This window comes from Mastacembelus armatus, chromosome 14 (genome assembly GCF_900324485.2).
Source record: "Mastacembelus armatus chromosome 14, fMasArm1.2, whole genome shotgun sequence".
NCBI lineage: Eukaryota > Metazoa > Chordata > Actinopteri > Synbranchiformes > Mastacembelidae > Mastacembelus > Mastacembelus armatus.
Genome location: NC_046646.1, coordinates 9,182,918 through 9,208,776, shown reverse-complemented (window position 1 = coordinate 9,208,776; position 25,859 = coordinate 9,182,918). Strand labels below are relative to the sequence as shown.

The 25,859-nt window shown below is 40.1% G+C and overlaps 1 protein-coding gene across 12 annotated transcripts in view; it reads right to left on the bottom strand.

The window, feature by feature from the left end:
- Positions 1-25,859, bottom strand: part of LOC113143332 (RNA-binding protein Musashi homolog 2-like) — a 208,585-nt gene that overhangs the window by 45,614 nt on the left and 137,112 nt on the right. For all 12 annotated transcript variants that reach the window (XM_026328889.2, XM_026328893.2, XM_026328894.2 and 9 more), the window contains exons 8-9: positions 9,510-9,592; positions 472-586 (exon numbers count right to left, since the gene is read on the bottom strand). In XM_026328889.2, the coding sequence (XP_026184674.1) occupies positions 472-586; positions 9,510-9,592 (198 nt within the window). The remainder of the gene's footprint in view (positions 1-471; positions 587-9,509; positions 9,593-25,859) is intronic.

Below are 25,859 nucleotides of genomic sequence, written 5' to 3'. Positions count from 1 at the left end.
TGTCCCCTTCATTACCCATTAAGGGGGGCACAGTGATGAATCCTTAATATGACATTACACCAATTTTCCTCTTCATTTAGCCTGCTAATGTGCTGGTCTGCTCCTATATGCCCAGGGGCTGCCTGTACCAGACTCAACCAGAAATAGACCACAGTGGCCACTGGTGGCACACCTTGAAGCAGCCTAATTAGGGGCAGTGCCCACCTAATGGGGTTATCTAGACGAGAGTTTGCATAACTTGATTTTTTTAGCAGGTAGAAATTGATGACTGAATTCCCCCCAACCCTGCTTGTATTGCATGTTTCTGTTTACCACTTGGTAAAAAAAAAAACAAACAAAAAAAAAAGCAGCCTCACTTTAAATACAATTAAATGCCTAATAAATTTATGCTTATTATGTCTTGTATGCATATTTGCCTCTGTGTGTGTGTGTGTGTGTGTTATTGTGTAAGTAGATGTGTGTATGACTCACTCAGCATGCCCATCCCCAGCATGAAGGCATCCATGGTGTAGGGCAGACCCCTGGCTCGCCCTCGTGTACCTGGTGGGAACATCACTTCCTTGGGCTGGGCCTTCTTACATTCTACCTATGTAGACAGACAAACACCAACACATGCACACGTTCACACACAAACACACACAGAGACAAACCATTAGACTGTGTAGGTACACAACTAGACAGATCTGACAGGGCTGTCTCAGCTCTTTAAGATGCTTTTCTATTTGACTTGCACAGCACTGGATGTTTTCCATAGAGAAAAACAAGACTGAGTCAATCTGAGCACCTCACATTTTAGAGGGAAGTCTCAAAGGAAAACTTCATGCTTCTCCTGCATTAAAGCAAAGGTTATTGCTCCAGTGAGCATGTGCCCAATGCCTCAGGGAAATACAAGCTAAATACTTTCCACGAGTTTTTGAGACATCAAGGTAGCAGAAGCTCTGTTCTTCAGTGCCATTATCAAAGTCCTGCTGTGTGGTGCTGTGTCCAGTCTCTTTGTGAAGCCAGTTTTACATCTAAAGAATAATCTCAAAAACTACCTCTCTTGACAGAATCTTGATATAGTCAGTATTAATTTCACTTAAGTCTTGCCAAGGCAATGTGTTTAAAATCTTATGCCAATAAAAATTCAGGTTTTGTTCTTGTTTTGCATGTGCATTATGTATATGTGTTTGTATACATTTGGCTCTATTGTGGGGCTGAAGTCCCCAGTGCTCAACAGTCAAATTCCAGCTGCAGCATCATTGCTCTCCTGTCTTTCACTCTCTGACACCCGTTCTCACACATACAGGTTTGTTCATTTCCCATCTGAAAAGGAAGACGAAGAGTCCTATTTACCCCATATCTATGCTACCTTGATGAATTATAGAGAAGCGTGGGCAGCTGACAAGGGTGGCATGGTCTTGTGTCTGTTGGTTGTTCTTTGGTAGGCTGAGTCTGTTCACCATGCTGCACAATCTATTTGCTCCACTGCCTGCTTGGCATCAGCCTGTCCATCTGTTTGTCTGTTTGCCTCCTGGCTCTTGCCTGCTTCTCCCTATTGCCTCCACTTAAGCAGGGCTTTCTCGGCTGCTGCGATTCACATGTCATCCTGGCCTGCTGCACAAGACAGGCTACTGCGCCAGTGTTGTGTACACCTCAACCAAGGTACAGCACGACATCCATACAAATAGGCCTGCAACTCTAACAGGCCAATGGTGAACATTGCTATTCACACACAGGTCATTCACACATTCCCAATGGTAGACACAGCATGATGCTGCGACTTAGTAAGCTGAAATAAAACTTCACATCTGTAAGACGTTGCTGCCGAATAAATAGTCTAACAAGCTCTTTATGTCCAGCACAGAGGTAGAAATATAAAAAGGAGGGCACTAATGAAAAAGGTTTGTATCACATAGGAAAAGTTGCTGTGCTGCACAGTTGTGATTTGTTGCTCTTAGCAGCCCTTTCATTTGAAACAGACTAACTAAAGTATATAGTTCCCTCAACTAATTTGTAGCTGTCACAGCTACTCTGGCCCTCCTTGTTCAGCTGGCATGGTTTGACACTGTGCTGAAGAGAGCATAAGCGCTCTTGTCGTCATAGAATGACCCTTTGCATGGAAGCAGGAACCCGGTGGGACAAATGGATCTATTAGAAATCTCAGCACACTGTTGGGATTTTCACATGTTCACATAGCTGGGTGACAAATTCAGCTGAGTTCTGCCCAGACCACAGACTTGACAACGTCTGATGAGTGTCCTCCAGTAGCCCCTGCCACATCCAGCGAGTTGGACACTCAGGTAGCCTGCTGGGAGTAAGACGGACCTGGGTGTGAGTCTTGGCTGCATGCTCTCAGATGGGGGTCTTTGATATTCAGCGAGAGGGCTCCTTGTCATGGATTTAAAACCAGCCAGGAGCGGGGATCTGTGGTACTGTGAGTGTGTGGGTGTTCACCTGCTTCAAACACACAGAAATGTTTGAGGGAGGGAGGCAGGTGCTTTCAAGAGTGAACTAAGTAAAAGAACGAGAAAAAGACAGCAAGATATTTGTGAGCCTGACAATAAAGGACTGCAAGGGGTCAACAGCTGTGAACGCTGAGATTCAAACAAGATTTTATAGACTGCATCAGAGGAAGAACACTGGATTTACAGGCTCTCATTTTAACTGCAAGTGTCATCCTGAATTATGGCTTCTGTAACTGTGACTCTCATGTTATGAAGTCACATGATATTGTGTTGTGAAAAGTATCATGATCCACCATTTAGATGCCATAAAGGGAGATGTTTGAGCACCATTGTGAGAAAAGCGACACCCCATTGACCTGCTTTGCCTTCACTGTCAGGAAAGTCGCACTGTTTTGTGCAGAAATAGCACCCAGGGGATCTGAGAGTCTCAAACACACACATAAACAGTTTGCAAGACAACTGACATTTCCTGCCACACTGTTGACAAGGCATGGCCACTGGTTACCTGAGCCTGTGCAGCTTCAACATATATTGAGATGTTTCTTCTGCTACTCTGCTAAACTGCAGTGGATAGCTTATCTTTGAGATTTGCATCACTCTGTGAGCCAAGATAACATCAGGGAGGGATCAAAACAGAGACACACAGTACAGCAAATGTGCTTAAAACACGCAAATAACTATTTTTAATAACTTTGATAATACTCTTTGTGATTGCTTCGAGGGCTAAACCAAGCTGAGGGTTTCTTAGGACAAATCTGAACTGTTTACTGTTTGTTTGGGCAATCGTTCAGACTCCAGTGGGCAACAGCTGCTTAAAAAAGTGCATGTTGGGTGGCATCCAAGCAACCTGCTGCCCACTTTGTCAGGAGTGAAAAGTAATCCGAAGCAGCACCAGGACACTTCCCCAAAACGCTGTGTGCTATAAGGAGGCAGATGTTGACATATAGGTGCCAGTGGATATGCATGCTTGGAAGATCTAGCATGATAAAAGAAAAGAAAAAAACAGAAGAAAAAAAACTATTTGAATTTTTGAATTCAGAGTAAAACCAAGAGGTGATAAAATCCATATCACATCCATTGCCAAACCCCGAATATTTGTATCATTGCAGAATATTTGATTTTGTTCTGCCATCTTGTTCTGGTTATGAAATCAGACTTTATGACTTTTGGGGGGTATTACTCTCTATCTACAAATAACCAAGCTTGGTACTGAAATTATGAGGTGCACACACATGCACACACACAAACAAGGCTCTCACAAGCACTACTTGATCAGCGTTGTAAAGCAACCTACTGATGTAAAAATAAAATGAACAAACTCTACAATGCCGAGCACAGAAATGACATTTTCAATACATCTCCCTTACATATTAACCTTGTAGGTATAATGGGAAGGTGTGGGTGGGGTGGACTGACAATGACTGTCTTTCAGGTATGAGTGTTGTGGGTGTGGTGTATGTTTGTGTGCGTGTGTGTAGAAGGGAAGCTCCTTTTAGCTTCACTAGTGAATGGATTCCATTAGAAGAGTGGCAGACTGAAGAAAGGAAACAGTGTGATTCATTTAGTCCAGCTCCCACTCCCAGCTCAACAGTCAAAACACATAGACTCAATAGTTAGCAAATGTCACGACTCTGAATGCACAATGTCAGGCATGGTGGTGTGGAATTATTCACTTAAGAAAAAGCCTTCTCACAACCATTTAACAAGTGGCTTATTTAAAGAACAGAATGACTGATAACCAAGTCCACATTTAAGCTAGAACCTTTAGTGATATATCATTTGAACATTTTCTATTAAAACAATCTCTAGTGGATAAAGATGTTTTCACCAGTGAAAAAAGAGGAGATACACACTCTAAAAAGCTAAGCAAACATTGCAAGCATGACAGTTACATGCATTTAGCCAATAATGTATTTTTATCATAAAGCTAGGGTTTACAGAACTGAGGAAACAACTGGGACAACTGAGTAATGCTAAACTTATTATAATGGCAACAAGTTATGGATAAAGCAAAATGAAACGTTCAGTGGGCAGCAATCTCACAGGAATCATCACTTCCGATGATATCGCTGTATGTTTATATAAAAGCTAAGACTATAAGGTCATTTTAAGGGCCAGGTGCACCCTGTAGTGCCGACACTTTTCCCTTGTCATGCTCCTATACTCCAAAATGATGTTGTCCCCATACACACTGAGAGACACATTCGAAAGTGAGGCCATGATCATTAGGTTGACGTCAAATGGCCTCCATCACTTCCTCAATCAGCAGATCTGAACATCATGGAGCTTTTATGAGACATCCTGGAGTGCGGAGTGTGAAGTGGATTTCCACCTCCTTCATCCCTCAAAGCTTTCCTTCTTCAATGAAGAAGGGTAAACATCCAATTACTTACAGTCCAGAACTTGTAAGGCAGTGCTGCATGAGGGACTGAAACTCCTCTGAAGGGCGGCTCTACTCCCTTATTAGGCACTTGATGTTCAAACACTGTTAAGATTTCCACTCTTTAAAAAAAATATTTTCCAAGACATTTTCAACAACCCAGAGACCTAAGTGCCTCTGTGTAGATACCTCCTTTAAAATAGTGATAGCTAGTTTAGTCTATCGCTATAACAGTGTCCAGGGGTGATTTATACAAGCACAAGGCTGAGGCAGACACACACGCGCGCACACACATACATACACATTTCATGGCTTCAAGTGTTAGGGTGTTAAATTTTAATGTACATCACAACTCGGTGGCTGTCACTATCATTATGTGCCGTTGGGTTACAGAATAGCTTTTAATTCATGGAGCCTAATGAAACTATATTTTCCCTCCTTTTAAGACACAGCATGGACTTACTCTTTAAATCTGAATTAATATTATACTGTTGACTATTCAAGGCAGCAGATGAAAGCAAATAAATAGGATTATAAGTACTATAGTTTTGTAAAGTACAATATTTCTGTAGATATGTTGTATTTAAAATAAGTTAAATTGTATAATTTTAAGCAGTTTACTGCACATGTTCTATATTGTATAGTATATTATATAGAATACTGTGATTTAAAGTGTGTTTAGTTTAAGTAATTTTATTCATGTTATAATTGTAAAAACATTTTCTAATATTCTTAAAATATCTAAAACTAAAAATTCTCACTTGCTCCAACTGCGATTTAATAAAACCAAAAATAAGGGGTAGGTTGCTAATACTAATTGAAACACTGGTCCATCTCACCATTCAGGCTGTGGATAATAGACATTGCAATATAGTAGTTTGTGAAATGTCAGTATCTTTGGTCAAGCAGTCGTGACTCTGGCCTGTAGGTGCATCAGTAGTCAAACCTGAAAACAACAGGCACTTATCTGGCAACTGTGAAATTTAAGGTTGAAAGTTCTCCCCCTAGACACTGTAAAAAGAAAACACTAAAAATAATAACTATTATTTAAACCTATCCCTGCAGAGAAACAAGAATTAACTGTTAATGGGTAGAGACTAAATTACAAACCTTGCTCTATCCTCTTTTTAGATTTAGAAATGTGTTAGAGAGTTAAGAAGAAAAAAAAAAAGGCATATGATGCTTTCATCCTTCTCCTCAAAAAAATCACTACATGGCGCTGTAACAAAAAATGCTATGTCGATAATGATGCATGGATTTTATAATGCCATTCCTTTGTCAAATTTCTACTGGTATCAATACAATGTGCAGAGCATATCTGTAGCTACATTATTATGGTGGATGGAAAAAGCCTTGCTGTATTAGTCTTTTACCTCAGTGACTGGTACAGCCTGAGCTTATTCTCCTCCTCAGCGCAGTAATTGGTTGGTCATGTCAGGAAGACACAGTGAGAAATTGACGACTAACAGAAAATTCCTCCCCCCTGTTGTGATCATTCACTAGTGTTGAATATTAAAAATGACACATTAAAGAACATTACCTTGAAGTACTTGACTAAAACCAATGTGAGTCCATTTTAATGGCACACTGCTCACTCATCAGAGCCAATACTTGATAGGTATTATTATAAATTAGCTGCACATGCATAATGGCAGGATGGGGAGTGATGGAGGGACTTCTGTCTTCACAAAATTCACAAGCTTTCCTGTGATGTACTAAGGTGCTGTCTCAGTACAGTATGAAATAGACATTTATATAGTACAATGGAAACCAAAGGGTGTGATAAAAAATATTCAGAAACTGTCAAGCCATCTTCTGTCCATTGATTTTCACTAACAAAATATTTACTGGTTTAATATAAGGTGCTTTGGCTAAAGGATGTTTCTGCAGTCATGTAGAGCCTCGGGGAGGATAAGCCACACTTTTATTACATCCTTCATTTGCTAAAGCAAGGTGGTCCATAGAGAGGAGAGCAAAGTAGAAGTCAGCGCAGCTGGTGGGACAGGTTGAGAGCTTCTTGCTAAGCAGCACCCTATTTTTAATTATACATGAGGCAGAACTCAGTGTGACAGAGAGAAAGTGCTCCTAAGAGTGAGGCCTCAGTGGCACATGAACACAGGGTGATTGACCAAGTCATTAAAGGTCCCGTCACTAACATCTGGGTGGGCATTGAACCACTACACTGCCAGAACCCTTGAGAGGATAGGCAAGGATAAGCTGGGAAGCCCTGTACATTCATAGTCCTCCCAAGTGGGGTGGAATTTCTGTCTGCATCAATTATTCAAGAACCATCTTAGATAACACTGGTGGGGAGAATGGATGAGCTCTATTTCTGTATTGTACTTCATAAGGATGAAGACAGGAGGCATTTTTTATTTTGTGTGCTAGTGCTTCAGACACTGGATAACCAGTACTCTCCTCTGTGCAACAAAGGTAGAACCTGAGGTGTGTTTGAAAAATGTCCTTAAGACACTCCACATTTTATTCTCAGATGTCAGCACTTTTTTAAAGATGCAAGAGACACACTTCTTTCTTGCATCCTATAGGTCGTTAAGTGCACAGTAGGTGTTAACAAGAGGGACCCTTACGAAGGTGACAAAAAGCTTCAGAAAACCATCCATGGTTAAACTAGTCAAATGAGAGCTTTGATGTCTCTGACAAAAAGGCACAAGAGAAGAGGGTGAAAAAAACAAAAATAAATAATCTGTCCCACTCTTTTTAATTAATAATAATAAAAATACTAATTGCAGTCACAATGCAAGTCGCAAGTACAACCTAGGGGGAATAAAAGGTAGGTAGACTTATTTAACTTAAATAAGTTCTTAAGGCAGTAAGCTCCAACCAAGTGTTTATTTAAAAAAAAAAAAAACTTTATCATGAAATTAATTTACCTGTACCTCTATGCAAACAGCAGTCTAGATATAAACAATTCTGCTTCTTGTGATGTTGCAGGTTTGGAAGGACGTATCCCCAAAGGGATCACACATGCTTATTAAAAATTTTCCACATGCTTATCAAGTGTTTTCATACATGCTTCCAAAAATGCTGAAAAAGAATTTCCAAACTTTATCTGCAAGGTGTCCTTCTGGTGATATATGCAGACAAAGTCTCCGTCTTGTAAAGTATTTTTGCTGGTGGAATGGAAATGTCAAATATTTCACAGCTATTTCTTGGCACTATAGTAAGCTTTTTTTATGCCAGGAACACTGACCATGGATATACTGTGTACTCATTTTCTCAAACAGAAAGATTTCATAGTCAAAAAGACATCTGATGATGTCTGAACATTGGGGTAGCCTATTGCCCTGCTACTTGATAACAGTCATGCTGTGAAAACGACCACTATAATTGTTTAAAAAAAAATTATGTAGTATTTTATAAATTAGTTATGATGAACTTTTTGAACTGTTTATTAAATGAAGTCTCATTTTTTTACGATCCAATTATTATCGAGAAGTCTCACAAACAGGCTGTGAGGTCAATTTTCTAAATAGAAAAACACTGGAATGGGACACACAAAATGAAATGTCAAATTGTACTCCACAGATATATGATATCAGATTTACTGGTAAACAGATGAAAAAATGGGTTTTCAATTGTTTCTGATATCAAACTTAGACAGCGATTGTTTTGTGTGCATAAAGAAATACACCAGCATGTGCATTCATGCTTCATGTTGATGTGTGATAGTTGTGTGTTCATGTCAGAGGGTCTGAGACAGTTGAGTGTGACAAAGCATCTTCCATCATACACATACAGATATTTCTGTCACACACTGGCTTTTGTGGTTGCAGCTCTGAGCATCGACTGTGATGCAGCACAGACACATGGAGGGATGTATACTAGGGTCATACGTGACCTGGGCTGCTCCCTGTGGACCTGGTTCTACTACGCTGGTCCTGTCAGTCAGACACCCAGTCAGTCAGTCAGTCTCAGAAAAAAGGTTAGAAGAAAGGGATACACACTGAGAGAAGCATCTTGAGTGAGCGGCATTAAGGCAAGCACTCCCTCCACTGAATGTTAATCCACAGAACTGTTAAAATGATGCAGGATCTCTCAAGAGGCCTGCAGGGTGGAACTGGATGAAGGAGTACCTAATGTCACACTTGCTACACCAAGGGTGGTTCCTGTCAATTATATTAAGTGACATGATGACTTAGAAAACTGCTGCTGAACTGTAGAGCTCTCAGATGACCATACTACCAGTGTAAATAAAACAAGCATCACTGGGACTCTGTGGAAGGTGTTAATCCCTGACTAATGAACTGTACCTCTGCCAGTAGCTTCCCTGTTTCATCCCTGAACATCTCCTCCTGTGTGTGTGTGTATGTGTGTGTGTGTGTGTGTGTGTGCGTGTGCAGTAAGGGATTCAGAAAGAGAGGGACAGGCTCCACTCTCCCTTCCCTCAGCCTGACAGGCAGAACTCAGCCACACAATTTCACGGTTTGTGGGCAGTACACACCACTGCTTTCCCATCCCTGAGACCCAGAGACCCACAGTGTGTGATTGTGTATGTGTGTGTGTGTTAGCCTGTGCATATGAACATGAACACACACACACACACACACACACACACACACACACACATCAGCCCTGCTATTAATACTAGGGGAAAGAAGAAATCAAATATTAATCCTTCAACGCCCACCTGGAATTGAAAAAAAAAAAATGAGTGGACTTACCATTTTATTATTGATTTCATGAAAATGAATTTCACAGACTTTCTCTACGATGTCTTCACTCTCAAAAGTTATGAAACCAAATCCTATGCAAAGAGAAACAGAGAAGGGAAGGGGAGAGAAAGAGGGAGAGAATGAGTTAGTGGAGAGCCTTAACAAAACTTGAGTAACTCAAAGAAAATGCACCACAAGATGGAATATTATCATGAGCCAGATCCAGAAACCACCGAGTACATCTGTGGAGATTGGCTTGGGCATGGAAAAGAACAAGTGAACAAGACAGACATTGTCCTCTTTAAATCAGGAATATGATGAAATCTGCCACATTATTAAGGGCACTCGAGGACCTCTTCTACAAAGAGAAGATGGAAAAACAGCACAAAGCTCATTTAATGAGATTCAGGGAGCTAGGGCCTAGCATCTGAATTTCATTAAATGCATTTTGTGTTCTTTTTATTGAAATCTCACTATATAACAAGCCCCCGTTTTTCAGCTTCAGAATGAATGTGTCGTTGACAGTGGGATTTTCATGCCATATTTACAGGATAAAAGCTTAACCCCTCTTTTAATACAAAGACAGAGAGACAAGATGGTTTCAGACTTTTGAACACAAGTGGATTGCAATGCTCTTCTCTACGTTTTGATGGTGATGCACAAAGCAATCTAGCTTCTCTATAGCTGGGGTTGAAAGGAAAACTGATATTCTATTACTTTTGCAGGGGGAGAGAGGAAACTGCACAAAAGAGAAGCCGTTAGTGAATAAAGCAGCAAGTGAGACTGAAAGGAGATGAGTTTCTTTTCAAAATGGCAAACACCTGACGATGAAATAAAATCACCTCAGATTGAGCTTAAACAGCTGTCACTACAGACAACAAGCCATGTGAGCGACACACACTCCACAGATAGCACAGTCAATTTATTATTAGGTAATATCTGACAATACAGTAAGAAACAGTCACCTACTGAATGTGAAAAGGTACAAATACACTTAAAGAAGACAAGTGCTCAAATATTACTTGCTGGCTGAGGGATAGTGTTTATACAAGCTAAGACAAATCCGTGAGTTCAGTTATAAGCTTCCAGTCATCATCAATTTCCCAGGATAAATCTCAAGGTTAAAGACCCAAGGGGACACTTCTCATAGCCTAGTATGCTGCACATACCAACATATACAGAAGAGCTGTGTCAACAATGAGAGATTTTGCTTTACCAATTATAACAAGGTGCAGTGCTTTATCCCTATAATATATCTGATTCTGCTAGACCATGGCTGGCTATGTGGAAAGTCAATGGCTTTATGGCAAATTTTAGATTCACAGGATGGTCAGATCAATATTATTAAATACCTGTATTTGTCAGGTATTTAATGATATTAACTTATTAATATTATTATTATATGCCAAATCATGGTAACCTAACAGCCTACTATACTGATAATATGTTACTGATACCACAGTATGAAAGCCGATGTATCCTACTGCTTAATTTCACTTACCCCAACTTTGTGCATGTTGTTTGGTAAGTGTTCAGCAGCTACAAGTATCCATAACTACATCCATAAGGAGGTGGCAAAATGAAATAATACACTAGTCTCCTAAGCAGCTTATTCTATTAATTCATCAGATCATCCAGAAAAACACAGAATTCTTTGTCAGTAGCAGTTTGCACAGCTTACTAGGCAGCCTATCACAAACACTGGCATTTATAGTTCTGTCATAAAGTCTTTATCTCTCAACAGCATTTTTCTTTTCTGTTCCTCCTCCAGCCCCTCCTCCATAAATAACAAAAGATTCTCCTCAAGCCCCTCTTCTGCTACTGAACATATCAAAACCGCCTTGTCAAAAGAAGGGTTGGAAACCTAATGTGTGAGCTGATTAAACACGGACAACATCTAATCTAATGAGATCTTATGAGACAGAATATCAATTTCCACTGAGAAATCTCAGCGCGGAGCTGTGGTGAGAGCACGTCGCACATGTGTGAGGTTGGCGGAGACATGGGACCGCTGATGACGACAGGCAGGAATAGGAGGGGGAAGATGCACCCTCTTTTTCTCCTGCTCACCCCACCTTCATGCCAGCACAAGGAGCACTTCTGACAACCAACAAATCAACCGCCAAGAGTAATTTGTCACAGAGGAGTGTAGGTAGAGAGAGTGGAGTCTGAGGGGAACAAGGGCGGAAAGGGAACGAGAAAAAGGTGGAGATGAAAGGAGAGGGGGTGGAGAGAATGATAGAAAAAAGTGACAAGGAAAGAGGTTAACACACATGCCCCCTGTCGCCACACTCTTTCCTGCTACTACAGGCAGCTCCTCCATCAACTGACAGGACATTTTCCAGTGCACCATTATATCCACTGGGGTCAGGGCCAAGCCTCACCACCAGATACCACCAAGCAGGGCTCTTCTGCCCATGACTGGATCTGTTTAAATGTACAAAAAGACATTTTTCTGTAGTGTAAACCACTGCTGAAATGTGTGTTACACACACACACACACACACACACACACACACACACACACAAAACAACAACAACCATTCCTGTTTTTTTGTCTCTTTGGCTCAGCACATTCCTCCTTGTTCAGTCCCCTGTATCCAAACGTCTGGCCCCCACCACTGCAGTCCTTTGCTCTATTGTCCTATTTTACAGACCTTACAGACAATTACAGGCCACAAAATAGCACCAACAGGAGCATTCCTGCCTCCCATCCTTTTTCTGCAGGCTGTCAGCAGAACAAGATTGTCCTCGGCCCTTCTCCTCCAACTATCCACACATAGCAAGAGGCTGACCTCCACAGGCTATTAAAGACTGTCAGCACTGACAGACACAAGGAGGGAGGTGTCAACATGCTCACACTGAAGAATCTTCCCACTTAAACAATACCCTGTAAATGGAAACACGTGGATGTCTGATAGGAAGGCTGATAATAGGTGTTGTGTGGCTACGGGCTGAGGCCTCGTGGCTGCACTTGCTCACACTTATTAGCCAGAACTGAGCTTGGCCTCATCTCGTTGCTCTATAAAATCGGCAGGGAGCCCACTTTCACAGCCTTTTACCAGCTTCATCATACTCACTCTTTATTTCACACTCATTCCAGGTTCTCTGATTCTGTTGCTCCAATGCCAGCCTCCCCCTCCAACAGTCTATATTATCTGCCAGAAGCAGATAATGGGGGAACTTGTTAACTGATGCAGCAAAGATGACTCTGACTTGGACAGTGACATTACTGCTTTAAATTAAAACTTGCCTTTTCCTTTTCATGTCTAACATGACTTTATGTGCACAACACAGATATTTATAATATAAAAATATCAACTTGCACACAACAAATATATTTATCAGTAGTCTTATTTTCAGATGTTTTTTGTCAAAATCGTGATCTAGCACAATTAGGAGGACTATAATTATCAGTCATACATTTTAGTTAATGTAAAGATCAGGTAAGCTTGTGAGAGCATGAAGAGTGTTCTGCACCACTGACGGTGATACTGCATTAATTTTCAGCTCCTATGTGTAGCGGGCATTCCCTAACGCCTGCACCTACATATACTGCAATAAGCATATGAGTGTGGATGTAAAGCACATGCACTAAGCACAGACCTGGTCCTCATTACAAAGCTTTCTAGGTCAATGTTAAGCATGTGGGGAATTAAAAAAAAGAGATTTATGTAAAAAAGTGTCTTAGTTAAGGGTGTGTGTCGAGGTTTTCTTTGTTGATACAGCTAATGGGGTACATGTTAAATACCGTAGCATATATCAAGACTGCTGCAATGCTAGTTTTACACACTGAATAAAGGCTCAGGGTTATCTGACTCTGAGCTGATGTGACCTATTAGACATATATACTGTAACTATAAGTATGTGTATCTAATGCTTTGACAATAGGTGCTGTATTGCTCCTGATTAAAACAGTTTTTAATGAGAGGAGTCGACTGCTGAGCAGCTTGGACCACTGGTTCTGTCATCACTGAGTAAGGAAGCGGGGAAACCTGAAGGAAGTGTCAGTTGTTTCCTCTGGTAAGCAGCATCAAGGGAATGAGGTCCCCTGACATGCACTGCACAGAAAAATACACAAACACACACACACACACACACACACACACACACGCACACACACACAAACAAACACAGAATACACACAAGCACATAAAATTTATGTATGCTTGACTGCTAGGTCACAAGGTGCACACCTGCAGCTACAACTGCACCTCCTATACTTCACCTACTGAATTGGTTATCCTGCCCTAATTATGCACGATCAAGCCTTCATCTGTCCAATCAAGAATAAGTCCACAGAAAGTTCCTGCACTACATGTCTATCAGTGTGCCCCAGCCTCCATGCCCCTTCTTGTAATGCAGAGAAGCAGACAGAGGCAGTCCGAACACCCACAGCACAGTTAGAGGCCTTTGATCAGTATTTCCGTCTGCTATTACTAGAGATCCAGAGCCCCAGGCATTAATCCGCTGTTTAACACAGTTAACGCCCTGAACTCTCTAACAGCATAGGGCATGTGTAGCAGAGAAAAGAGAATAAGGGAAGAGCAAATTTGAGAAAGAACAAGCTTAAAATTGGGGCACAACTAGTATATGCAGCTGGAACTTTGGACATTTCAAGGGACATCTTATTACTGATTACTAAGAAAAGTCTTACAGGAGTTTTTAATAACAAGGTAAAAATAAATCACTAGGCCAAAGAAGAATTAGAAAGAAATGGTGGAAATGCAAATTGATAGATTTAGATAGAAATAGATTTCATTGTGGCTGTTTATTTCCATGCCTCAGCTTTATCATTTTATGGTGCCACAGTGAATTTGATATTATTAGTTTAGAAGGAGTTTGGACATCTTTTCTGAAATTCTGGACAAAAAATTTTATTTCAGAATGAATTCATAACCTGCAAACTGTGACAGAAAGTTGGATTCACAACACTGAAACATTTGCTACAGAACAAAACACAAAAGAGAAAGAAAGAAAAAATACATTCTTTTATTTACTATACCAGCATGGGATTAGTGTAATGAAATGCAGTACATAGTATATATATATATATATGTTTATATATATATAGTGACATCTACCCAGCTATGAGAAACTTCTAAATGGATGGATCTACTGCATATTTTTAATAAATGTTTATAGTAACATACAATATGCCTGCTTCCTCTGCTTTTTCTACAGAGCAATAGGCTCAGCATGCACGCTGAGGGAACTAGTTTGTCTGTGCCTCTATGTAGGTCAGCTATCATAGTTGGCCATCAATTTCTACTGTCCCACTTAAAGAGACATCCGGTCTCTATACACACACATTTGCAGCATTCATATTACATATAATGACTACTCTAACTCTTACTCGTACTATCTCACATCTCATTAATTTAATTTAAGCTGAGGCACCAATTACAAGTATAAAATATTTGTGCAAAAACATCCTTCAGCGCATGTTGGGCAACACAAATCTGCATTGTCAACACACACCCAGCAGTGATGTGGTCAGTGGTAATAGATATCTCAATAGCAACAAGTGTGTACTTGAAATGAATGCAGCTCTCTCCACCACTCTAAGACATGAAAGATCCTCATTAGTGCTGAACAATATACCTGTAAGTGTGAATTTCTCTTCTCCTATATGATCCAGTCTGGCAAGAACTGAATATGAGCAATTATCTGTGGAGAAGGTGACTAACTACCACTTTAGTCACTAGCACCAAGACAGCAGACTAAAAGCAGTGAGCCATACAAAGTGCTAAAAGGAGCACCAAAGTCAAGGAAGGCTAAAAAATGGAAGATTGTAACTTTGATTGCTATACAATGTAGAACTGCATAAGAACTTCACTGAAACTGAAACTATAAAGTGAAGTTAACTGATTACAATACAGGAAATGTGATCGGGGCCTTTCAAAGAATGGCCTCTATTAAATGATTATTTTATGCATTAATGGGTAAACAACTTTTAAAGCTGTATCTTTTTCAGGTAAAGCTAAACTTGGCAAATGGAAAAGAGTGAAGTTAGAGAAATCACAGCTGACAACCTATGGAAGAAATACTGTACTGAGACTATCGCAGTAGTAACACTGACATACTAACACATATTCTTAGAGGACATTAGGGTGTCTGAAAAAAAAAAGAAAAACAATGGGTCCTAGGTGGAACAGTGGCTAACTCTGTGGCCACACAGCAAGAGGGTTTCCAGTCGGAACCCTTTCTCAGCCCAGGGTCTTTCTGTGTTCTCACTGTGCCTTTGTGGGACAATAACAGTTCAACCACTGGAAAGAGGCTTCTTGAGGAAAATATATGAATGTCTGGATAGTCAGGAGTGGCATCTAAACACGGAGCACTTTAAACCTGTACACAAAGACAGGTAGTGGTTTTTTTACTGCTACAATGAGAGAAAGTAATAATAAAAATGTTGATAAAGCATGATTATGACACTATTTTTATTCTACAGTATTTCACCTTGTAAATGGTCTGAGGTGTGTAAAGGTTTGTGTGGTAATTTAGTAGCAGCTTTATGTCATCTGCATGTGATTTAATCAAAGTGAACATAGTGGACAGCTGTGCGTAATGGCATTGCACTCTGGTGCAGCACTTCGCAAATCAGAGGGCACAGATTTAACATTTGTGCCCTGTTTCCTTGATATAGCTGCAAGAACTTAATAAACTCAAGAAGAAGGTTTTCATATAGTATTAATCAACTAGGGGTAACATATATTTAAAAAATTACTGATATTAATATGGAGATAAATACAGACTACTTCCTCTGCACTAAACAATACTTTTTGAGGTCAATTCAAACGCACCTACCCAACAACTTACTTCACTGGAGGAGTCACTTTAGACATACCGCTCCCATTTGATTAGTCATTTTTTTAATGCACCACTGAAATTAGAACATACAGTATGTTTAAAATTTAGTATGTTTTAGATGAGTAGCATCGCTGGTTTAGAGATTAATCACAGTACATGTATACATTCCACCTTACTCAGCCTTTTGACAGAGAGAAAGGAAAATAAGCACATACTGTTTGGCTCATATAGTACTGCACCGCTCCTTTATGAGCAAATTGCACTTCGATGTCATTGTCCTTGCACTGGTTATTAGGCTAGAAATATGGAGACCTGTATAATTTTTACAAATTTGAAAACATGTTCATACATTCCATGTAGGCTAGAAATACCTTGTAATGGCGCCTGTAATTCAGATTCAGACAGATGCATGGGGCTCTGGAAACAAATGTTAGTAATGCAGCTTAACCCTGACTCTTTGCCGGGCCAAATATAGTAACTATTTTTGGCTGTTAGGACATGAGAATACTTGGGCTGGTTCCCAATAATCTCAGTCCATTTGGCAAAGGAAAAAGCGCTCTGTATATTTTTATGTGTGTTTATGGTCCTTTCTCTTTCAAAATATCACAAAATACACAAACAAAAAAAAAAAAAAACACAACCCTCTTAACTGATCCATCATCATCATCATCATCATCCAGTAACATTTAAGAAAGAGCACAGAGGTCAGTGTTTCAGTGGAACTGCAGAATCGACTAATAAACTAGTTACACTGAATCATGGTTTTATAGCATTTGTAATTTTCATTTGCATACACAGTACACTGTATGTTGGTAATGATTAATTAGGGAAAAACTGATGTGTATAAATTAATCTTCGAAAGACCAAATCCAGAAGAGACCCAAAGACATTGTGAAGTAAAACTGACAATAATTAGACGTGATCCATGATGCCTTTGACCCACACAGACTGACTACTGAGAGATGACACCTGCAGTAGCAGTTCCATGATGTACAAGTAATTAACAAGCAGCAAAAGCTGAAAAAAGCAGTGAAACAGGTAATTGTAAAAACAGAACTGGATCCGATTAGACTTAATATAATTTGGACCTGGTTGGACTCATGCCATGAGCTGGGTCTCAGTTAATAAAAAACCAGGTGGATCCATGCAGACATCTAGCCTACAGTGCATGCTGGAAGGGCTATATGGTCAGACGTTATATTTGTTTTCTGAGCAAATTAGAAATATCCTCTTTTCGTCTTTGTTTAATTTCTCACTGTGGCTGCAATCAAATTAAGTTTGAAAAAGTTCCCGTGAACCTAACATAATCGATGTAGGGACCTCTATCCATGATAAGGTGATGGAAAAATTAATGTTCTCTCTCTTGGAGTAATCCAATTTTGCTGGGTGAAATCCATAGCACAAACACACATTCCCCCACACAAACACACATACACAAACAGTGACAAAGACCAAGCGAGAACAAAACAGTCATAACCACTGGGACGGTGACAGAGCTCCTCTGCTTTAGCCAGCGTTATCCCCCCATCTCTTCATGGCGCCATTGTACTTGCCTGAAGACATATGGTATTTGTGTGGACTTAGACAGCAGCACATCTCATATGCTGAAATACACACAGTGGTAAGTAGTTACAGATGAACAGGCCAGAGAGAAATACAAGCAAGGTTAGGTAAACATTGCTGAGGGTATGACAGCAAGCCAGCAAGATAAGTGGTTAGAACATGAGTTAGAAAATTGTGCAAAACCAACCTGAACATAATTGCTCACACTGATAGAATTCCTTTAATACAAATGGAGGATGGGTGTAATGAGATCCAAAGGTTTCAACCACAAGGGGATTCTTCATTCAAGAATGTCAGACTCTTTTGTGCCAAGCAATAGGCTGAGCTTAATAGATGTCTCAATTTCTATCACATACAGTAACAACCAATGCAGGAAGGAGGCAGTGGGAGGTGGGGGCAGGAGCCGTTCCAAAAGGCTTTGAGGCACTGTGATGAATTTCTTTTGAGGTGTGAAGCAACATGGGATTTGAAATGAATGAAACAGATATGCACCTTTTGTGTTTTCTGATCTATTGATATAGATATCAATTTCATTAAACTTAATTAGCATTTCTCATTCCTGACGAAAGTGAAGAGTCAGAAAGGGGAATAATAAGTAGCAAGTGAATGTGGAGAGATGGAGAAGAAGATCACTCAAAAGTTTGTACATGGGGAACAGTTTTTGGTCTGAATAGAAAACCTGGCAGGATGTTGGCGATGTCAACACCTCCCACCAGAGCCTCTGCAGGGGAATTCACACAGGGACTAAAAGCATTTAATCAAAATAATCCTCTGCAAACAACAAGGCTTTAAAGCACTGAATTACGTGCAAAGAGGCTGCAAAGTAAAATTGATTTAAGTGAATTAGGCCTCTCATTGCCCGTATGGCCAGATTGTTATTAATATTTAAGCATGGGGTATATTTAAAGGCGTGACACAGTAGCAGTTCATCTGAAATGAAGAACACTGATGATGCCACTTTGCAGAGGCCCATTACCATTTAGTAGAGATTGCTTTCATTGAGTGAGCCAAATGCTTAGAGGCGGAACTGCCACTTGTGTTTACTTTACAGATGCTGTTATGGTGTAACGGTGAAGAAGAGTACTGTTCTGAAAGAAAGCCTTTTCCTTTCTCCACCTTATGCACACTCCCAAACACACACACACACACACACACACACACACGCACGGGTGCTCAAATCATGACATCATGGACTCATCGAGCGATGCACAATGATGTCATTCTGATACTACTGACCCTTGTAATCAAGACAGGCTTCGTTGCTTCGCCAACACTCTATCATCAAACGTCTCTCTCGCAGACACAGGCACAAAATGAGAGCTGTTGGGTGCTCAGAGTATAGCAGCATAGTTCAACTGCAGACAGAATATGCTCACAACATCCACGCTTCATTTAATTGCTTACTTGCACTATAATTGGGCATATAATCAAACGATAAACTGAACACAGCACAGCATCTTAAGAGCTTCAGAATATCCTTTCATCAATGCCTTTAGGCAGTGATTAGCATAGATGAGAAAGCTCCATGGATGGCCATAACTGCAGCTTATTTATGTCATTGTTGGAAGTTATTCGTCTCAATGATTTGTGTTTGTCTTTTACGTCGGTTCTTTCAATGGAACAGGTAGGAAGGTTAAAGTAAGGTTATGATCTCATATTAGCATAAATGTAAGAGGGTAACCACGAATGTACCGTCTCTCAAAGCTCTGGGAGGTATTCTTCTAAATTTAGATGGACAACCTGAAACTGAGGTGCAAAGCTCTTCAGCTGTGCAACCTTACACAGCACATTTAAGACTGAAGCTATTAATATATTAGAAATTGAAAATGTGTTTTATGATAATAGCACTGGCTTTGGTCACTTGAGGCGGTGCCAGTGACAGAAAACACTCAGTATAATTGTGTTAAAACTGATGCTGAAATGCAAACACCGGTTGCCATTAAATCAACATATAACGATATATCTAAAATCAAGTGATTGATAACAATAGGTAGCAACAAATGTTTTTTTTTTTCTTCCCATAGGTATAAGGCATGATTGTGGTATAGCATTTCCACATTCATTTGAGCCCTTGGTCAACCACACACCCACACTCTGGCTACACTTACGGAACTGAAAAGACTTTGCATCCCTGTTTAGTTTCTCTCTTCCCCTCTCTGAATTTTCCTTTTAACTCAGCCTCTTTGCACAAGGCAAGCTCATTTCAATCTCAAAGCTGACATCTGTGGAAGCAATGCGAGCTCTAAATGAGTGGATTTAATCTTGTGCAACACGACTAGAGCACAGGAAGTATTCACGAGAACCTGAGAGAGAGAGAGAGAGAGAGAGAGAGAGAGAGAGAGAGAGAGAGAGAGAGAGAGAGAGAGAGCAAGGTAAAAAAAAAAAGAGGAAGGAGAAAAGGAAGATTGGAAAGGTGACAAAAAAGAGAGAAAGGATTTTGTGACCTCTGCTCATATCTTTCAATCTGCAGCAATAGCACTGTTAGCTCATCCAGGAGAGGACAGAAGACGGAAAGGACAGAAGAGCAGCTTTTACAGAATCTGTTTATTCATGCACTGAAGCAGCTGAGGTATTGGAGAGGGCTTCAAAGGAGAGGATGGCTCCACGTCCTCCATGGCCTTCTCCTCTGGCTTGGCTTTCTGTATCTGGCCTTTGAGTAAGGGGCTGATCAATCCCACAGCAGGCTGCCAGACTCTGGACCCCCCATTACCAAGAGGCTGCTCTTTGAACAAATCCTGCCAGAGGTCACTCTCCCCGTGCTTCATCATCTTAAAGGTCACACACAACAAATGGCATAGAAGACAGTTCTGTCCTTGGCAGTAAAACCCATAGCTGACCACTAAGAGTGTGAGGACAGCTTCTAAACTGGGCTGCCATGGTCAGAGCTAAGTGGACAACTGGTCACTTCCATGTAAGAGTTACATACATTTTAGACAAATGTATATAAGTTGAGAAAGTTGCAAATTGCATGATATGAACTAATATTATATCAATCTGTATACACAGATGGTGGGACTGGCTAAATTTCAACAGTAGTACAATAACATAACAGATGCTCTTAAGAATAATTAAGAAATATTTTTCAGATTCTCTAACTGAAGGTGAGTGATTTTACTAAGAGGCTTTTTCTTCATATTTAGATAAGGTTAAAGAAATCGATACTTCCTGCAGCTCCTCCACAATAAAAGCCTTCTAGGAAAAGGTTTAGGGATTATTTACCCTGAATTGCTGGAAGGCAGACAGTTGAATACAACAGTAAAGAAACCAGAACAGAGAACATGGAGGCTACTTTGTAAAATTTGGAGAAACACTTACTTATAAAGCAGGGGAAATTACAAATAAAAGCCTGTCTCCTCTAATAACAGCCTGTCGTCTCTGTGGTTGAGCTAAATCAGCCACCATTTGAACATTTATGATACACAATTAAAGGAGGGCCAGTCACTGTTTTGTAACTTTGGTGCATAAAGGCTTTTTATTGTTGCTTCCCATCTAAAATGAAATGTATAAATTAATTAGTTTCTTTCCTCTGTACACACACACACACACACACGCACGCACGCACGCACGCACGCACGCACGCACGCACGCACGCACACACAGTTTGGTTTTAGGTACTTTCTTCTGGAGAGGAAATTGAGCGGAATTTAAATGAGAAGTGGTAGATGCAAATCTTGTAACGTGATCATGAGAAAAAAAATCAGTTCAATCAACCTCCAATGAAAAATTGTGACTTTCTAAAAACAATTTCTTGTTTTTTCATTTGGAATTTTTGTGCAAATGCAAAGTTGGTATAAATGAAGAATTAAAATATAATGAATGATTCTGAGAGTCAGCATGGGCCAGGACAGACATGAAGACAGAATTGCATATTACTGACATTCCAGGACTATTAGACAAAGTTTAACATTTACCTCCACATAATCACACATGGCATGATCTAATAAAATACTTAAAGGCAGAAAAGTCTAAAACCAACATATGAAGACAGCAGGCTAGGCTGAAGATAAAGAGGTAAAATTACTAGACTCTTTATATGGACCTGCACCTGCACCTTTTCAGTAAAGTCTGCTTAAAATGACAGCTTTTCAATTTGATGAAATGATTGTGCACACCTGATCTCTGCCACTCAAAACAGAGATCAGGTGTGCACATTTACATACTTAAGACATGAAGCTATTCCCTTGAGAACCAAGATGCACCAGACGGGCCTCAAGTGTGGTAAAAATATACAAAATTGTGTACAGGTACTTGAAATTTTCCTTACCTACAGGTAAGTGGTTAAGACCAATCAATAACATACGATATTATTCTTGGAAATATATACAAATATATATTTTCAGAAGATACTGTCTTTTTACTGTCTTGTTCTTAATAGGTTGTGGTATGTAAGTTAGCAAAAGTACTGTAGTTACATCTGTAGTCATTACCACAATAGTCAAGAGAAGGAAATTTAAGCAATTCTTGCTTGATGTTAGTCAGTTTTGAAAAAGTGAAATTCAGTCAATTAATTGTTTGCAGAATTTTGTTTATGCTCGTAGCGACAAGGGCCAGCATCACTAGCTCTACACAGGCATCCACGGAAACAAAGCTCATCTTGAAGGGAATAAGTGAATAGATTTATATACATGTATATCGTTGCTGCAAAGGCTGAGCTTCTCTGGTCTGGTAGGCTCACCAAACTTCATACACCTAACTGAATTATACAAATACAAACAGTCAGGGACATGTCACCCAATCACAGTGTATTACAGGCTGTGAACATTGTGAGGTCACCGATTATTTCTATTAATAAGAACTGTAATACAGGTACGTTGCAGTAACGGGTAATAAAAACTAGCGGGGTGTTTAGTGAGATGTCAATCAATCATTGACTGGTGTGAAAGTCTAATCAAGCAAAATAACTGAAAGTCAGAAGTGCAAGTGACCCATGAATGTTGTTTCCACAGTACACTGTTTGACTTGTCATACAAACAACAAATTACATTAATGATTTTACAATAGCAGGACCCTGGACACTGAACACCTAACTGGAATGCAGCCATTATTAATAAGTGTCATTAATTACACCAGTACTTTTCCTGTTATGACATGCCAAAATGTCTGCAATGAAAAACACCCACAGTAGGTTTGCATCTATCTCACTTTTCCATGGGACACCAGTGCTGTCATCATAAGCGAATGGCCAAACACACCTACAAGTGGTTGTTAAGAATGGACAGAGCTGATAGTGGAAGAAAAGGGACTATTTCAAAAAAGGTCTCACTATTAGATAAGAAGAAATGTAAAGCAAGTCGCACTAGCATGAGCATATTAAACTAACTCCTGAATTTCCTCTCAGGGATTAGTAAAGTTTCTCTTATCTTACCTTAAAATGAAAGCAGAATTTGTAGTTTTCTGTTGACAGGTGTCTACATAATTAGATGTTATTACATGTTTCATTCAATTGTGTGCTTAGGTAGTTAGCCCATTAGCTTAATCTTATGTCTATTTTTCAGTTATATGTTTTGTTAAAATACAACCATTATATGTAATCAAGCACAGGGAAACACCAGAACACCACACTGCAAAAAAAGAAGGCGTACAACTGATGAAAATATTGCCATACATTGATTATGAGGCATCATAAAAATACATGCTTTTGTGCAGCACAAAATACCATAAAATCCTCTGTTTTATCAGCTGCCAAGCTGTGAAAATCTATTGGCAGCGTGCTGCATGAGCTTTGACAAGTTTGGCCATCTAGAAGAGATGTGTGGTGATTATCTGGATGGGGCTGCTCTGTCTGTCTAGCTGCCCCAATAAAGCCAGAATATTCGCCTCTGGCTCCCAGGTCTGAAATTGCCTCTAAAACTGACTTTTGTTACTGCTGTTGCACAGTTATGACATTAGACAACTTCTAACACACAGTCCATAAATTATTCAAAGAACCAGCCTGGTTTTCACATTTTCAAATAAGGCGGAAACTACCATATCTTGGTGTGGTTGGTGGTGGCATGTGTTTGTATGTCTAGTGTCTGTGGGAGAGTGTGCCTGTGAAATGGGCATGCATACAAGGGAACGAGACATATCAAGATATGTAATATGACATAATGTCTCCCTTGCTCGAACCCCCAGCTGCTCGCCCACATGCCACAGATCCTGCACCATGTCTAAACAGATGCTCTATCAATAATGCTTGCTCCAGTGCCACACACCTCCCTGGTGGCCAAATTGCGAAGAGGAGAGTGGATGAGAGGGACTGGGGGGGGGGCAAGAAGGGGGAGATGAGTGAATGAGTCAGTGTTTGGAGGGAGGACAAGAGAGAAGGAGAATGGGCAAGAACCCAGAAGCTAGAGTGACTACTGGGAGATGGATTGGCCACGCCAGAAGAAGTCAAAGGACCAGTGAACCTGGGGATGAAGTGTTCTCCTTGTCCCATCTGCTCCAAGGAAGGGCAGGAGAAATAAAATTCTATGCCCTTTGTGCCAACTTCTTCAAGTAATCTAATACTGTGAACAGGATCCTCGGGCACATAGATAGAAAGAAGAAACAAAGGTAAACAGAAAGAAAAAAAAAGCTTTGTAGTAGGTAGGTGAATTGTCTGGTCAATCATACGCTATTAAAGAGTGTTCACTTGTGTTTCATGTGAACAGGATCCACATTTAGTCTTTTTAGATTCCAGTGCTAGTGTCCATTACTCACGCTCACCCTAAATGGCCATGTGATAAAAGCTAGACCTACACAGATGACTCATTTCCTCTTGCTACATACATACATATGCCTAGTACAGTGCTGTGAACACTTCTTGTGACTTTAACACTGTATGTGTACACAGTGCAAGCTGGGTGTTTAATGTGTTAGCATTATTCTGACCTCTGAAATGAAAAGACAGCATGTGGTAGTCAGCAGTCTTGTGCAGCTGTTCAATTTCCACAGAAAAAAATAAAAACAAAAGCAACATTTTTTTTTTGATTGTCTTTAATAATGTTGCAATGCCTTTTTTTCTATTGAAAAAGAAAACCGAAGCTTTTAAAACTGCTATCGACTTAATATCAAGAAAATGATTCATTTTTCTTCGCTTAATGGAACGATTCAAGTTCATAAAATAAAACTGTACTGATAGGAAAACAAGAAAGCAATGAAATCTAATTGGCTTTGGTTAACTCGACAACCAAAAAGCGTGACTAACACACAGCGTATCACAAAAGTAAATGGAATGGTAAACAGCAAAAATGACCACTTTTCCTTCTTTTCATAAAAAAAAAAGTAGTTTCAGAGTTATAAGAACTTTTGGGGTTGTGAGGGTAGCGAAGACATGGTCCTCGATGAATTCTGTGGGTATGAAAAATTGCAGCATCATTTTGAAAAACATTTTAACATACCCGTCAGGCATCTCCATTGCCAAGTGTGTGTTTGCACACCATCACGGAAACGGTCCCACATTAGGCGTATGCATTAGTTCTTGCATGAGCAACAAAACACATCACTGTTCCTTCTGCACCACCCCTGTTGTCATCATCCATCATAATCTAGCCCAGCCTTCCACTGGCTGTCAAAACTGCTCTGGACAATTCACTTAGACAGTGTCAGCTGAACTGTAATATTTTACCAGCCACCATAATGAGGACTGGCCTCCAGACTCATGGAAACAAACACATGGCTCCCTGCTCACGCCTTGGTTGTTGTATCCATGACTTTGCCACAGTTGTTCCAATTTTCCTGTTGCTGGAGGCAATACTACTATCCTAGTATGGTCAGCCTTTGCCAGCTGGGAACCCAACCTGTCAGCCTGTGCAATACTGCCCTTTGTCTGAGCTCCAACATTATCTCCACTGTTACTGTGAGCCTTCCAAAAGGGAAAAAATCCTTTTGTGGTTTTTATCTTGTAGCATTTATTAAATCGAGTTGAAGATGCAAGTTAGAATCGGACCCACAAAAATGCAAGTAAGTTGGTTTTTGGCTGTAATTACTATCTTTAATTTTTAATGAACATATTATTCTGCATCT